The sequence below is a fragment of the Myotis davidii genome, unplaced genomic scaffold, assembly GCF_000327345.1.
Source record: "Myotis davidii unplaced genomic scaffold, ASM32734v1 scaffold147, whole genome shotgun sequence".
NCBI classification, from domain to species: domain Eukaryota; kingdom Metazoa; phylum Chordata; class Mammalia; order Chiroptera; family Vespertilionidae; genus Myotis; species Myotis davidii.
This window is the reverse complement of record NW_006383010.1, coordinates 4049630-4066099: the sequence shown is the minus strand read 5'-3', so window position 1 is coordinate 4066099 and position 16470 is coordinate 4049630. Positions and strand designations below refer to the sequence as shown.

The window sequence follows — 16470 nt, the reverse complement described above, 5'->3', positions numbered from 1 at the left end:
GTAATTATCTTAGGAAAACTGCGAGGGATTAAGCAATACTTTTTAGTGCCCTTTCCTTCTTTCATTATTTCTTTATTTTTTTATTGCCTATCTCTATTTGGGGCTGGGGAGCTGGTGTGTGTGTGTGTGTATGTGTGTGTGTTTCCCAGTGCCAAAAAAAAAAAGTACTGCAGAGTCCTAGGGAGATGAGGCTATTTTTATTCGAAGCTGATACTTCTGCCTGAGCCACAAGTGCTGCTTGGAAAGGGCTCAGGTTGTTTCCAGGGGGAGAACTCTGCAGAGAAGATACAAGTTCAAGAAGACACAAAGGAGCAGCAGGAACAGCCAGGAAAACCAAGAGCCCTCACTCTTCACCCACAACGCCCCCAGCAGAGTTCTCGAATCCTAAAGTATTCTGCAAAGTGCCACTAGACCAGGACTCTTGGCCTGCCTTTTCCTCTCTGGAAACACCATGACTGAGATCACTGCCGAAGGTACCGCTACCATTTTCCGATAGTATCAACTAGAATACAAAGTAGAAATTGACAGTCAATGTGCCGACTTAAAATCTTGTTTTTAGTTCATTCCTTTGATCCAGTGACTCCATATGGGATCAGAGAAGTGGCTTTGGGAGCTGAGAGGAGGGCAGAGCGGTGTGTTGGGGGAATGGGAAGAGGTTTCTCGGGAATTTTGCATGTGGAAACTTTTTTGCTACGCCAAAGGCCCCACTAGTGAACAGTGTCACCCACACCTCTATAAATAGCCGTGGCCTTGTAACATAGCTGATATCTCACCTAGCAAAAATACAAGGCTTGCAAGCGTGGAGACCACAATGAACTTAAAATGTTGTATTTCATGTTTCAACTTAGAATTTGAGTATTTTGCCTACTGGTATTTTAAAATAGAAATCCTAATTTATGTTTCCTTTCTAACTGGAGTATATAAATACACCCACATACAGATTTGTATACAATTTAAGATATAAGTTCTCCCTCAAAGTTTTTTTTTCATATTTTACTAGAGACTAGATTTGGAATTACAGAAAATCACTACAGATCAATGTGATTTTCAAAATAAAGCAATTTAAAACTGGCTGTATTCTGATTCTTTTTATGCACTCATGTTTCTTTCCCCCCTAAATGATGAATTCTATCTTTATTTTAAAACAAATATTTTATTTCAATGCTTATTCTGAAAAGGTGCATGCTATAAATAAAGCATATAATGTTTAATTATTTCACCATAGTAGTAATTGTTTTACATATGTATTATATGTAAAATGTATGTTTAGATGTAAATATACTGCTAAAAAGACACTTTAAAACAACTCAAGCATGTTGAACACAGCTACAATCCGGTTCTAGTTGGTGTAAAAATTTGGGAGGTGGTTCTAAAATTTGCTTCTGACAGCTGTAAGAAAATCAGACAGGTGGTGCTCTCAAAAGCTTCCAAGTTGAATGCTGCGTTGGTTTGTTTTTAATCAGACAACTGAAAAATAGAACCTGAGGTTTCGGCGCTGTGGACAGACAGTTCTATGGACACACAGTGACATCAGAGTTAGAGATTTTTTTTGTATTTATCAGGAGAAATATCTTACTTGTACTTTCCATTGAGACATTTAGTCTGATACCCTAAATTAACAAAAACAATTGCTGAGAGATTTCCCTGTATATTAGGTATTTTGCTTGGGGCTTTGTGTGTATTTACTTATTTAAACCCCACACAATTCAATTAAGTCAGCATTATTATCTCCACTTGGCAGAAATAGAAACGGTAGCTCAGATGCTCGGTGACTTGCTCAAGACCACAGTATTGCCAAGATTAGAAGCTCGTTCCCTGAAATCTAGTTTGTGTTTTCTCTTTTCTGTAAAAGGATATCAGGTTTGCTCTTCACCCATTTCAGTTGAGAACTTGCTAACTAAATATAAGCAGCATTTTTTCCTATTCCTTAGATATTCTGAGTCATCCAGCCTTTGGTTTGTCTTAAAGAGTGCTGTCTATAAAAACTTCTTGCTTAGCCCGGCACAAGTTGCTAAGATACCTATGAATATATTTCTCTACCTCTGCACAGGACTGCCAGCTGAATCAGGAGGTCACTTGGCCAAAACATTTTTGGCTTGTCTGCAGATTATGCTCTGTAGACCTTTGCACTTAATTGGTAAAACATTTTACAGGAGAATTCTTCAATATGAAATAGAACTTTTCTATGTTCTCCCCATGGGAGAGTTTAAAGTGTTCTTGGAAGCCCTCCTGGAGTCACCCATTAAAAATAATTGAATTAGAAAGAAATTAAAAATGCAAAAATGCCACCCAGTTCCTGGGTGATGGTCATTTCCTACTCCCTGGCTTTAGCAGTTCATAGGACCTATGTCATCTGAACATCAATTATGTGCTCTTATCATTTTCTGGGATGATTTATTAATCACATTTCTCAAATAATAATTAGACTGCCAAATCAGAGCTTAACTTTTAAGGTTAGCACTTCAGTCATTCTCAGTGGTGATCTAAAGTTCCCTGCGCACTGCTTCTACTAGACACTTTTCTTATTGTCTTCACCATTCTCACTTTTTGTGTCTCATCTAGCCTTCTTTTAAAAGTGTACTTTTCTGCAGGGCCTTGGTACAACCTGGAATATTCTTTCCTCTCACCTGCCATATTTCTTTTGCACCACTTTGGACACATTACTGAAATGTAAACACTGCATTAGTAGCCTATGACATCTACTGATTACTCTTCTGATCCGTTTATCACAGAGCAAGCAAACACATCATCGTAGCACTTAAGAAAATTAGAGTTCAGTAGCCTCTTATAGAGTTCTAGTTCACTGTCCTCACCTCAAATTTTGAAAAAAATTGAGGTTCATACAGTTATATGACTCTCCATGGTCATTAATAATCACAGGAAGTCTGATGATACACCTCATGTCTCCGTTGGCGTATCCCAGAGCTTATTCAGCCATAATGCAGGACATGTCTCTAAACCTTACCCAGGTCTTCACGTAGATTTCCACTGCATGTTCCAAGCTCGATGACTTTATCTGACAAACGAAAGGAAGTAATGCAAGGTATGGAATTGTCTTTCAAGAACAGAACAATAGAGTAACCAGAACTAAGACCAAGTTGAACACCAAAGGACTTTAGGCAAACAGCATCTTTTGATTCTGGCCTTGGTAAATTAATAAAGATAATTATAATTACAATGAGAATAAGACTTCACATTTATTCAGAAGACATTATATGTCAAGCACAGTGTTAAGCTTGCTTTATGATCATTTAAACCTCAGGACAACCAAATGAGACAGGAATAGGAAGCTGAGGTTTAGAGAGGTTAGAAATTTGCCTGAATTCACACAGCTGTATATGATGTAGCTAGGATTCACAGCCACATCTATGATCCCAAAGTCACATTGAATACTTCAATACTAATAGTTAGCCTGTATGAATTTGGAGGTTAATGGGGGCCTACACTAGGTCCCTGTTCTGGTTTGGCAATGCTGCTTTGGGTAGGTTAGAGCCAGCCACAGACTGGATCAGACTCAAACAGCACTAAGTTTTAACACTATAAATAACCTGCTATCTTCTTTGTAGAGGCTCAGTTATTCCTAGACAAGTGCCTAAGTTAGTTTCCCTTCTGAGGTCCATATGAATTTTCAACTACCAGTTTCAGCATCTATTTGACAGTATGTATCACTAGGCAAAATACATTTTGAGTAATTTGTTAATAAAATGGCATTTAATTAATTCTTAATAGCTTTGTTAAAAAGATGGAGATTTTTAAAAAATAAGTTGAAAAAATATGTAATGTTTTCAAATTGCCAGTTAACTAATACATGAACATATTATTATTTACAATAATAATTGTGCTCTTTTGGTCTAAAGACCTCCAAAGTAGTAAGAAATAAAATATTTACATAATGGATTCCTGTTGATAGAAATCCTATATATATAATTAACTTAGCATTACTAGAACACTTAGTTGAGAAAAATTCTTTTTTTAAGTTATAAGTTATGTCATTCTCTCGACTTCTAAACTATTATATAATTTCAGGATTCAGGAGAAGGGTTATTGTACTGCATATTCTTTTCTTACTATTAGTTCAAGCGTATTTCACTGCTTCTGTATCAAACCTACGAGAGGGTTTTTATGTTACACAATGTGCTGCTTTGACAGAATCTGTAGCACACGAGGACCCATGGTTGCTCTCAAGGAAAAAGATCAATAATTCATAGCTAAACCACTTAACAACTATGTACAGAAGTTATATCATTTAGAGCAACAGATAGTAAAATTAAAAGAAGGAAGAGATCCAACTTACATATCTGTATTTATCTGACCAAAACCAAGAGCAGCTACTCTGGCCTAAGTGGAGATGACTTGTGTGTAGCAGGAGGAGAAAGAGAATAAAGAACTAGGTTTAAGTCTAATTACTTCCAGGTATGTTCTCCTTTCCAGGAAAAGCAAGAGACCACAGAATATCATTTTTAGATGCAGAAACACATTTTTAAAGTTGAAATTAATAAGCCAGTATAGTTGGAGGAAATCATGATGGTAAGAAGCACAATTAAATGAAAATATGTGTACAGATCATTTAAATGCAAGGTTAGAATTCTTTTCTTATTATGTACCACTAGAGGAAAATGCAAAGACCCTTGGATAAAAGCCTGGAAACCACAATAAGGGAAGCTGTTGGCAAAATATAGGGCAATGATAGCGAGGACTAACAAAATAAAAAAAAATAAAAAAGGAGAAAAAAAGAAAACAACAATAAAAAATATAGCCTCCAAATTTCAAGAAACAGAGGGGTGCAGAATATGCTATAAACTATTCCATAACATGAAGTCAACAAAATCCAGAGTATGGGAATCTCTACAGTACAAACAACCAGTTCCTTTAAATAAGTTATTAGGAACAAAAAGAGATGCCAAAGAAGCTTATAGACTAAAACAGTGGTCGGCAAACTACGGCTCACAAGCCACATGTGGCTCTTTGGCCCCTTGAGTGTGGCTCTTCCTAAGCCTTAGGAGTACCCTAATTAAGTTAATAACAATGTACCTACCTATATAGTTTAAGTTTATAAAATTTGGCTATCAAAAAAATTTCAATCGTTGTACTGTTGATATTTGGCTCTGTTGACCAACACACACACACATATTGGTAAGTGAATTTACTGACCACCAAATCCTATATAATAAAAGCCTAATATGCTAAGTGTCCTGTCGTCTGTTCATCCGTTCAACCAATCAAAGCGTAATATGTTAAAGATATGCTAAGGCTACTCAACCTCTCGCTATGACATGCACTGACTGGTAGGTTAGCTTGCTGCTGGGGTCTGGCTGATCGGGACTGAGCGATTCGGGCTGACCATGCCCTGGAGCCCTCCTGCGTCCCTCCTTGGCCCTGATCATGCACTGATGGGGTCCCTTGGCCTGGCCTGCACTCTGTTGAAATTTGGGACTCTTCAGGGGATGTTGGAGAGCTGGTTTCAGCCCCATTCTGCAGGCCAGGCCGAGGGACCCTACTGGTGCACAAATTCGTGCACTGGGCATTTGGTTTATTTATAAGTGCAAATTATTCTCTAAAATGAACAGTCTGTTGTTATTGAAATGGAAACCAAATATACTAATGTTAGAGGAGTCCAGAAATGTACACTACATTTGTAACAGCAGACAAGGAAATGCCGATTTTTAAATATAGTCATTATAATGTGAAAATCTGGAAGTTAGTTTCATATATTTTTTTTCCAAATTATCAGTGACATTAATTAGAGACATTAATTAGTAACAGATTATTTTGAGATGGTCCATGTGAAAGCCTAAGAACTTAAAAACCTAAGGAGCCAGTATGATGCAAGTAAAATAATTCTAAGAAACACTGTGGTCAGAAACATCTCGGTATTGACAGGGTATTAAGGGCCAAGGTCTTACATGAATATCTCTTTTAAATATCACAGAAACTCTGAAAGGCTAGAAGGCAGATATCACATAAACCTGATCGGTCTGACTAAACTACTTGACCTTCTGTACTGCTCAAGTTGAATTTAGAAAAATTGAAGAAAGCAGATTGTGAAAATCAGTGGGCGATATAGTTCATTGAAAACCAGATAGAAAAAGTGATGCAGAGCTGAGAGAAGGCAGCACTAAAATAATTAAAGGCAGTGTGAAATAGTAGAAAGTGTGTGGGGTTTCAAGTCAGAAACCTGGGTTCAAGCATTAGCCTATTACTTAACCACATACGGTCTGGGGAGGATGGGAGAGCCTCATGGGGCCAGGCCAGAAACTAGTGGGTGAATCTTGGTTAATTGTGTGTCACATGGCCAGATAATTTTTTCAACTTTTTATAAGATCTTGCCAGTTGGTAAAATTAAGTTTATATTGTTTTAATTGTGCAAAGCAACCATGGTGCAAAATCTGCAGTGAAAGTGAACAGAAAATATATCTCTTTTAGTGTCAGTCCTAGCTGGATTCCATTAAGAATCTTTTTGTTGTAGTTTTTTTATTTGTAATAGTGACTCGTCCCCACCTCCCCACCCCGCACACCTTGAGCACACAGTACCCAGGGAAAATGTTCTGTTTGCCACCTTAAGTACTTTTCGTTTTTTTCTTATTTATTTTTGGTCATCATTGTGACTATAATTTAAAAATCATGCCTCTTTTACAATGCAAAATGAATTGAGCCTATTCAGTTATTCCAAGGGCATAGGAATACTTAGAGATTTAAAGCCTCCAATACTGTTTGCATTAATTTTTAATCAGTTAACAATATTTAATATGAGAGAAACATAAAATGGTGCAACTAAGCAAGTTTTAAATCGTCTACGTTGACCTTTGGGTTGAATATATCAATTTGAAAGGAGAATGCATAGATGGCTAAGATTTTTCTGTTAAGCTTTTGGTTTTATAGTCATGGAGTTTAAAACAGCATTTTCTTTTCTTCCTTCAAATAAAAAAAGAATATATTTAGAAATGCAATTTAGAACCTGTAAATGAGGTGAAAACCTTTATTTGGTAACTGTGCATTAATATCTTACAATTATTGCAAGTTTATAGAGTTTAGGTTCTGTTCATCTTCAAGCTCTAAGAAGATTTGTGAAAGTTAAGTTTTTTGCTATCCGCAATTCCGATTTCCTGCGGGTAATCTGAGTGTCATGCACAATATCTGTTAGGAAATGTTTACTTGAGTGTCACATAAACATGTATTGCCCCAAGCAAGGGTTAGTCAGAGATAGATGAACTTCCTGACACAAAAATATAGTATTTTTTCATCTTCAAAGGAAGTTAAAAAGAATATTGTTGGCATATGTGTAATGAGTAAAGTTCTCCTCTCTGTACAAATGATGCTCTCTAAACATCAAACCTTCCACATCTCTTTGCTGAAGCAAGCTGTCAAAAACTCACAGAATGTATGATTTTAAGAGATCCTTTGGTATGTAATGAGCTGTTTCCTCATAAACCACAGAGCCCATCTCACAATGTACTTAAACATTACATTAGTAAATATATATGGTTTAAGTATTTTCTAATTTGGTAGCTATGACAGAGGCTGGGTCATGTGGCCTTCACTTAAACAAGTTGAAGATACAATGTTTTAACTGCAGGAACAAACTTCATTTATATTCAGCAGCCTGCTTTTTATAGGGGAATCTGGTTTTATTCAGGAGGCAGGCGGCTACAGCTCATTGCAATGGACTGGTTTTACCTGTCATACTCCGTTGCTGCATTGTTCTCTCTCCACCATGGGTTACTGAAATGTTGAGACACATGAAAGAAAGAAAAAGCGCTTAATATTTAGAACTTAGTTTTAAAAAGGTCTTAGCACATTGGATGTAAGAAAATCAGTTTCCACTTATTTAAACTCTCAAAATACATTTTTAGCAAGGTTTCACTGGAAAATTTATTGTGACCTTTTAAAATAAAATCATCATGTGATTAAAAGAATTTCTGTGGTAGATATTTGATACAATGTCAAGACAGAAATGGTAAATACCAAGTGTTGCGTCTTTGACCTTCAGTGCTGGAGCTATTATTTTTGTCCCTGCGTATTCCTATTTGACTTATGTACAATTACCTGGGAGGAAGAGAGTGTACTATAGAATCAGTTATCTCAGTATGGTAAAAAAAAAAACCCCACAAGTTTGTGGATATAAATCTGCAGAAGTATTAGATGCTACAGTTAAAGAAAAGCAAATAAACAAAATAAGTCCATTTGAAATATAACAAAATTTTAGATTCTATTAATTACCAACCTATAAACAGACTTATAAAGCAGGAGGTCACGTCAGAGTTTCAGTTGTAATCAATATTTTAGCACCTATTATGTATTAGGCTGAATGCCAGACAATGGGGACATGAAGATGAGTAACACAAGGTCCCTGACTCTAATATAGTAGATTGAAAAGGAAAAAAAAAAGATCAGGAAACTTAAGACTGTACAGATTTAAAAACATATGACTACAGTTGGTTTTATGAATGATGGGTTTTTAATTTAGTTAAATAAAGCCATGCTATCATTCATAAATTTTATAATTAGTGAACACATTGAAACTTGCTGAAAATAGTTTTAGAATGATAAAGAGTGCCCCATCATTGACTCTGTTAATCTGCATTGCACATGCCATTGTTGGGAAAGTAAATGGCTGGACAAAGAACAAGGAGATTAGGAGTAGGTTGGATCAATGTAGAAATGAGGAAAAAGGAAATAAGTTGTAGGGGATAGGTCTGTGGGATGAAGCCAAGGTACAGAGTTCCTTGAAATTGCGTAAAAATCTTGGTTTAAATACTCTATTTTTATTAAGGCATCCTATTGTTAATAATATCAAAAAGGTTGGATGTCTTACTGTCCTGAGTTATTTTGAACTTGTTGTTTGTTGTTATTTCTAGGTTTCTCCCCACCCCTCTCCTGTATAGTTTTCCCATTATTTGTATTTCCATTGCTGCTTTTCATTCCCAAATACTCAATTTTAAGCTTAATTTGTATTTATGGAGCACCACTTCTAATGCATAAAGAAATGATGAGCCCAGCTGGTGTGGTTCAGTGGTTGAGTGTCAGTCTATGAACCAGGAGGTCACAGTTCCATTTCAGATCAGGGCATATGCCCTGGTTGTGGGCTGATCCCTGGTGTGGGGCATGCAGGAGGCAGCCAATCAATGATTCTCTCTCATCATTGATATTTCTATCTCTCTTCCCCTCTTCCTCCTTCTCCAAAATCAATAAAAATATAAAAAAATAAGAAATGATGAATAATAGTCAGATAGGTACTCATTAAATAAGCTTCTTTAAGTTAATAATGAGAAATAGGTTTTTAAATAAAAACTAACTCTATGGTCAGTGTTGTTCTAAGTTCTTACTATGAGAACCAGTGTTACAGACTAGTGGTCTTATCAGGATGTTCTTGAAATGAAATATATACAAATGTAGTCCTCAGGAGAGATGAAATAATTGCATAAATAACTATATGATACAAAGCTGTTTCCTAAGAAGTTCCAATTGTCTAAAAGAAGTAACAGTTAAAATCTATAATAATAAAAGGGTAATATGCTAATGAGACTGGACGTCATTCTGGACATCATTCCGGATATCTTTCTGGATGGCCTGGGGCGGGAGGGGAGCCACCCTGGTCCTGAGTGCCTGCCAGTGGTGTTGGAGGAGGGAAGCTCGGGTCCCAGGTGCCAGAGGGAAGCCAGTGCCAGCAGCTGGGTGAAGGAAAGCCTATTCTTGCATGAATTTTCATGCATAAGGCTTCTAATTATATATAAAAATTCTGAGATAGAATCCTTGGTAATCCTTGGTTACCACTCAAGTCTAAAGTAGACATTTATACATATGAAACAACTAAAGAATGGATTGATATAAAATAAATAAATAAACTGTTATGAGATGTGATTATCAGATAAATCTAGGAAGAGGAAAATAGATGAACTTGGTTGATGAGTGATTCTCATAAAGAAATAGAACTTAAGTTAGTATTTCTAAGTAAAAAGACAGGAACAGAAAGAAAATGCAAATAATTCAATTTCATCAACATCCCGAGATCCTGGAAGTTCTAGGTTAATTTATTTAACAAATAATTATTTGATAATTTTTCACTAAATTTATATCTTGACTTCATGCTCTATGTTGAGGAATCAAAGATAGAGGAGACACATTTTATTGGCATTTGGGGCAGGAGAATTTGTCAGAAAGGTCTTTCTACATTGCAGGATAATTCGCATGCAGTAGCACCCATCACCACAATTTTGACTCCTCAATCCACACATTTTCCTGAAGGGATGCTAACCTACATCCCAGTTAATGACCAACTAGAATGAACATGCTCAACTATGAGAAACTCCTGGCTTAGTTATCTTCTAATCTTACACAGAAGATCCTTTTTAAGTAAAAATAAGGAATTTCTATAAGTGGGAATGTCTTTTTAAAATCCTCCTGTCAATTACCAACTAAGAGTCAGAATATTAATTATAGCCATCTGGCCCAGTGATTAGAGTTTTCTGGAATCAAATATAATCTTTACTGAAATGTAATTATGCCTGGCTGCTTTGATTTGCTATTTATAATTCTACAGGAGAAAGAAAAAAAGACAATAATTTTAAGGAAATTTGGGGCAAAGTGATTCACAAGTAAATGGAATGATGTGATTCCCCCTTGAGAAAAACCAGTGGAAGGCGATGGCTTATTTTTGTGTACTTGAGCTAATAAGTTGACGTGACAGCATAATTTGAGGAGAGGCACAGGTGGAAGCAGCTCTGATGGGTAAACTGAAAGGCAGGACTTTGCAAAATTGCCTCACATCGTTTTATAGAAGCTCAGTAATAAACTTGAGTGTGGATTACATTTCTTTACTTCATAGTCACCCTATATTGGGACCTGTTGAACTCTACATGTCCACTTAGAGCATCTCCAATGTTTGTTTTCTTTTAATCCTTTGAGTCACTACCAAAATGACAAATGTGTTTGCTAATCATGTAGGGACTCACTTAAAATTAAGTTGTTAGATAACACTGACCTACCTAGAAGCCAAAATCCACAGTGCTCTATTTACACATGAAAAATGAATTAGATAACCATGGCAATTTTTGATTTTCAAGAGACCAGCCATCTTATCAGTTCAGTGTTAAAAGAAATGTATAATGGATCATCACAGTTTTTAGTTTTATTAGTTTTGAGAGAGAGAGAGAGAAGGAATGGAGAGATAGAGGGGAGAGGGAGAGAGAGAGAGAGAGAGAGAGAGAGAGAGAGAGAGAGAGAGAGAGATTTATTATTCTATCTATTTATGCATTCACTGGTTGAGTCTTGTATGTGCCCTGTCTGGTAATTGAACCTGCAACCTTGGTGTATTAGGATGACACTCTAACCAACTGAGCTACCCAGCCAGAGCAAATCATCATAGTTTGTTTTTTTTTAAAAAATATATTTTATTGACCCTTCAGAGAGAGGAAGGGAGAGGGACAGTGAGCCAGAAACATTAATGAGAGAGCAACATCGATCAGCTGCCTCCCGCACACCCCCCACTGGGGATGTGCCTGCAACCAAGGCACATGCCCTTGACCGGAATCAAACCTGGGACCCCTCAGTCCACAGGCCAACGCTCTATCCACTGAGCCAAACCGGTCAGGGCCATCATAGTTTTTAAAATGGTTTTAATTTTTCTATAAGTTATTTTCAAAAAATATAGGTAATGAAAGCTGCATGCATTACATACATTTATATATAATGTACTAAACATAACCCACACCCACATCAGGAAACAATATTTCCATCACCTTTGAAGCATATTTCCATCTGCCCACCCACCAACTGACTCTCACTTCAGTTTTGCTTCCTAATCAATACTCCCCTTCTCCAATCCTTCCCCACAGGGAATAACTATTCTGACTTTTTGGATAACAATCTTCTTGCTTTGCATTATAGTTTTATGACTTCCACATCTACAAACAACATAGCTTAGTTCTGCCACATTTGCTCTCTCTCTCTCTGGAACCACAGAGTATGTATTATTTTATATCTTGCTGCATTGATTCAATACTCTATAAGACTCATCGATTTCATTGTATGTAGCAGTAGTTTGTTATTTTTTTTTCTGTACAGTATTTCATTCTAAGAATGTTGAAATTCATTTATCATTGCATTTTTTTTAATTGGCAGTGATCATCCCTCTTCTTTTAATTTAATATTCAATGGTTCTATCATCAATGTATAGTTATTTCGTGACACTATGCTCTGTGCTAAAAAGGTACATTCAGCATAGAGAGCATACCTTGTTCAATCAAATTGGATAGCACGGACAAAACTGTACATGGACAAAAGGTGACCTCTACTTGAAATACCCCCGCTTCTTTTTCAGGAGAAATCCACCTATCCCCATGAGGTACATAAACTGGGTATTGTAAGGAACAGGATGAAAATAAATAATAAGGCCTACTTAGAGATAAAGAAATCATCCCCAATATATAGTGACCCTTATCTGAGACTGTATAGGCACTAGCTCAAAAATTAACATTTAGACCTGGCATAACATATTCTCAATTACCACCCCATTTGGACATTTTCCAAATGTGAGTGGACATTATATTTCGTTATTATTCTTAAAAGATGCCCTGGTTGTGGGCCAGCAAATTGGAGCAACTTTCAATATGTAAGAACCCCTCACCGTACTTTGCTTTGCTGAACAGGCCTAGACAACACTTTGCATAGAGAAGTGTTCACACAGTGTCTATTGATAAAGAGTAGAGAAAATATTAGTTTTTGTTTGCAAAATGACGGCCCCCAAAGATATCCGTATACCAATCCCCAGAACCTATAAATGTGATATTTTATAATGCAAAAGGGAATTTTCAGATGTGATTAAATTAAAGGTCTGGAGATAGGGAGATTGTCCTGTATAATATGAGTGGGTCTATTCTAATCAAATAAGTGCTTAAAAGTGGGGAATCTTCCTCACTGTGGTTAGAAGATGTGATATCACTTGATCAGCCACTACCGGCTTTAAAGATGGAGAAAAGGCCTGGCTGGTATTGCTCAGTGGTTGAGCATCAGTTTATGAACCAGGAGGTCAAGGTTCCATTCCCAGGAGGGGCATGCCCCAGGTTGCAGGCTCCATCACCAGTAGGGGGCAGCCAATTGATTATTCCCCCTCATCACTGATGTTTCTAACTTTCTCTCCTTCTCCCTTCCTTTCTAAAATCAATATATATATATGATAGAGAAAAGGCCATGAGTTAAAGAATACAGTAGCCTGTGGAAGCTGCAAAGAGCAAGACCAGTTCTCCCCTAGAGCTCCTTGAAACCCATACTGGATTTTTGAATCATAGAACTATAAGATAGTAAATAAATTTGTGATATTTTAAGCCACTGAGTTTGTGGTAATTTGTTATGGCAGCATTAGAAAACTAATATAACAGGGCCTATCTGGTTACTATAAATCTCTCTTATGCACCAAGGACAAATTTTCAGAAGGCTCATATAAAATTGACCTAGAAGAATTGCAAATTTATTTTCCACAAAATATTTTTAAATAAATCATTCTTTAAATAAAATGAATACGGCTCCCTTCTATATAAGAAAACTGAGGCTAAAAAGGAGTTCCTTTTTCAAGGTCATAGAGCTCATTATTGGGACAATTAATAATGGATTAATGACAGGTTATTCTCTATGTAAAACTATATGTTGACTTTCCTTCCAATAAATGGAGTTTCCTAGTAACATGTCACCCTGGTAACCAGAAAACTTAGAGAGACAATTCATTTTGGTGTGTATTTCCACCAAAAGATAATTGCAAATCTTAAGAAAGGAGGCTATAGTTTGTGCAGTATTTAGTCCTTCTTAATATCTACCAGTATGATTAATCTATTTTCATACAAGTCTATGAGCATTTCTGAAACACAAATTGTGAATTGTTCTATAATCAATAACAGTCGCATATATACTTAGTTATATACACATAATATCAAATACATATTGTCCACAATGTCTAGATGATTATAAAGTGAATCTTTAATTTTTTTAAATCTTCACCTGAAGATATTTTTCCATTGATTTTTAGAGACAGTGGAAGAGAAAGGGAAAGACAGAGAGAAATACCAATGTGAGAGAAACACATTGACTGGTTGCTTCCTGCATGTGCCCCAACCAGGATGAGGCTGGGGAGGAGCCTGCACCCGAGGTATGTGCCCTTGACCAGAATGGAACCCGGGACCCTTCAGTCCATTGAGCTAAACCGCTAGATTCTAGAGCAAAGTATACATCCTTAAAAGGCTTCTTTAAGCCAGGACACCTGCCCCTTATTAGAATGGGTGTCCTTCACTTCCTAGGTTTGTACACACCAGGAAGCTATGGACATTTTCTGCTGGATAAGAGCCTATGAATAAAAAGTTGACACCACTGCAGTTTTAAAAAAATCAGGTCAGAGATTAATTTCATGAAAGCCACAGTCATGTCAGCTAAACATGATCTGTTTGAGGTTTATTCATTTCAAGAGTTGCTAAAAATTAAAAACTAAAACCAAAAGCAGAATTTTCCTCTAAGCACCCCTTGAAATGCTCTAGGACGTTTTGCTCAAAGTGTGGTCCATGTACTAGCAGCATCCTCATCATCTGGGAACTTGTTACAACTGCACATTCTCAGGCATCACCCCAAACCCACTGAATCAGAATCTGTCTTTCACCAAAACTCCCAAGTGATTCATATGCAGATCAAAGTGTGGGAGGCATTGGTCTAAGTATGTATGAATCATTTCCTACTTCAAGCTCCCCACCATTCAAAGATTATAAGAATGTTACCATGAAACAGTAGTTAGCTATGTTTTAGATAACTTTATATTGACCCTTGTAATATTAATTCAAAGATATCTGAAGTATAAATTTAGAAAAAATAAGACAACTTGCAAAATTGTCCCAGAATAAAATACCATTACTAGCTGTTGACCTTAAGCTACTGAATTTAAAATACTTAAAAATAGTTTTAATTACATTTATCAAAGAATATCTCTATCTAAAAATATTACAACTTTTTGTGTTACAGATACCTAATAATATATTTTTGCTTTATAAGTGTCTCATATGTTTTAGAAACTCAATATTTATTAAGATAAAAACTTTACATTCATATTTTATGTTGTGCATCACAAGTCAGTTATGTGAACTTTAGTTATAGGAATTTATACTGTATAAATACTATACAAATATTATAGATTTATGGTTTCTCACCACATAATTTTGCTCTGCTGTTGTATGCTTTTCTTTCTAAAAAATATCCCTTTAATATTCATCAACAAAGATATCTGAGAGAGGACCAGGAGAAAGAAATTTTCATTATTTGTAGTTGACATATTTGAAAGAATATATATGAGGCTTTTTAAAATGAAAGATTCATAATGCTGGGTTAGTTAAATATTTTCATGCAAATATACTCAATGTTTTCCTTAGAAAACTATTTGTCTAACAATGTTATGTCAAGCTGTCTTTACCCAAATCTCTCCTCTCAAGATTTAACACAATTTCTACTTTTATTTTCAAACTTGAAGTAGGACTCACCATTCTCTTTACCCCTTGTCTTCTAGAATGCTAATCTTAACTTGTTTTTGTCCTTTTACTTAACAGGTTGAAAGACCCATAAAAAAAGTATTTTTCATATGCTGTACATTATTTTTTTAACCTTTTAATTATATTAATTTCTAGCCTGGATATTTTAAATAATAGTGTGTTTTGAGAAGTAGATGTGATATTTAAAACATTTATTAACAAGTAAAGTAAAGGCACTGACTGATAAGAAACAAACAAACAAAAACCCACCTAAACCAATCAGAAGGAATGCCAGCTTTGATTCTGTGCTTGTGATTACTGGCTAACTACCAGCTCTGTGTATTGAGAATGCCTGATGAAAAAACTATATATAGTCAGATAGTCAGAGCTTTGGGCTCCTGCCCTCCCCTGAAATCACAGTGTGACTTTTTCACATTAACTTTGTGAAATGCAGTTTTCTTATCTATAATAGAAAGTTATAATCACAGTTCATAGCATGTATGTCTGAAAGTGCACCAAATTGCCTGACAAATACTAGGACAACATAAATGTTCATTTATTTATTTCTTTTATATTGATCAAATAACATTATGGGAGCTCTGAAAAATCATACACTTATGTGGGTGTCTGTATGAATCATGCATATATACAATCAATAATACACACTAGTAAAATGTTTATTTTTATTTACTCATATAATAAAGATAGCAATGTTCCCCTAACTTTCACAGAGTAAGTGGGGACAATTGTTTCTTTGTTTTCCCCCCTCTTATATCTTGTAAATAGAGTGTAACTTTTGTTCTATCCAGTCTGATTCTCTTGGTTATTCTAAAATTACTAGTATTTTCATTTTTCGGATTTAGAATTTAAGTAAAACCTTATTACACATTGAGTTTTTAGTTTTCAATTTTTTTTCACATACTGATCTCTATTTTATATTTATTAAGCATTCTGAAACTCTTAAACAATTTAATTATTC

The 16470-nt window shown here is 35.7% G+C and overlaps 1 protein-coding gene across 1 annotated transcript in view; it reads left to right on the top strand.

The window, feature by feature from the left end:
- The first annotated feature begins 222 nt into the window (after positions 1-222).
- The window catches only part of TRDN (triadin), a 107830-nt gene continuing 91582 nt past the window's right edge, over positions 223-16470 (top strand). Inside the window, exon 1 of the mRNA XM_006778437.2 lies at positions 223-473. Within this exon, the coding sequence (XP_006778500.1) occupies positions 452-473 (22 nt within the window). The 5' untranslated portion in view covers positions 223-451. The remainder of the gene's footprint in view (positions 474-16470) is intronic.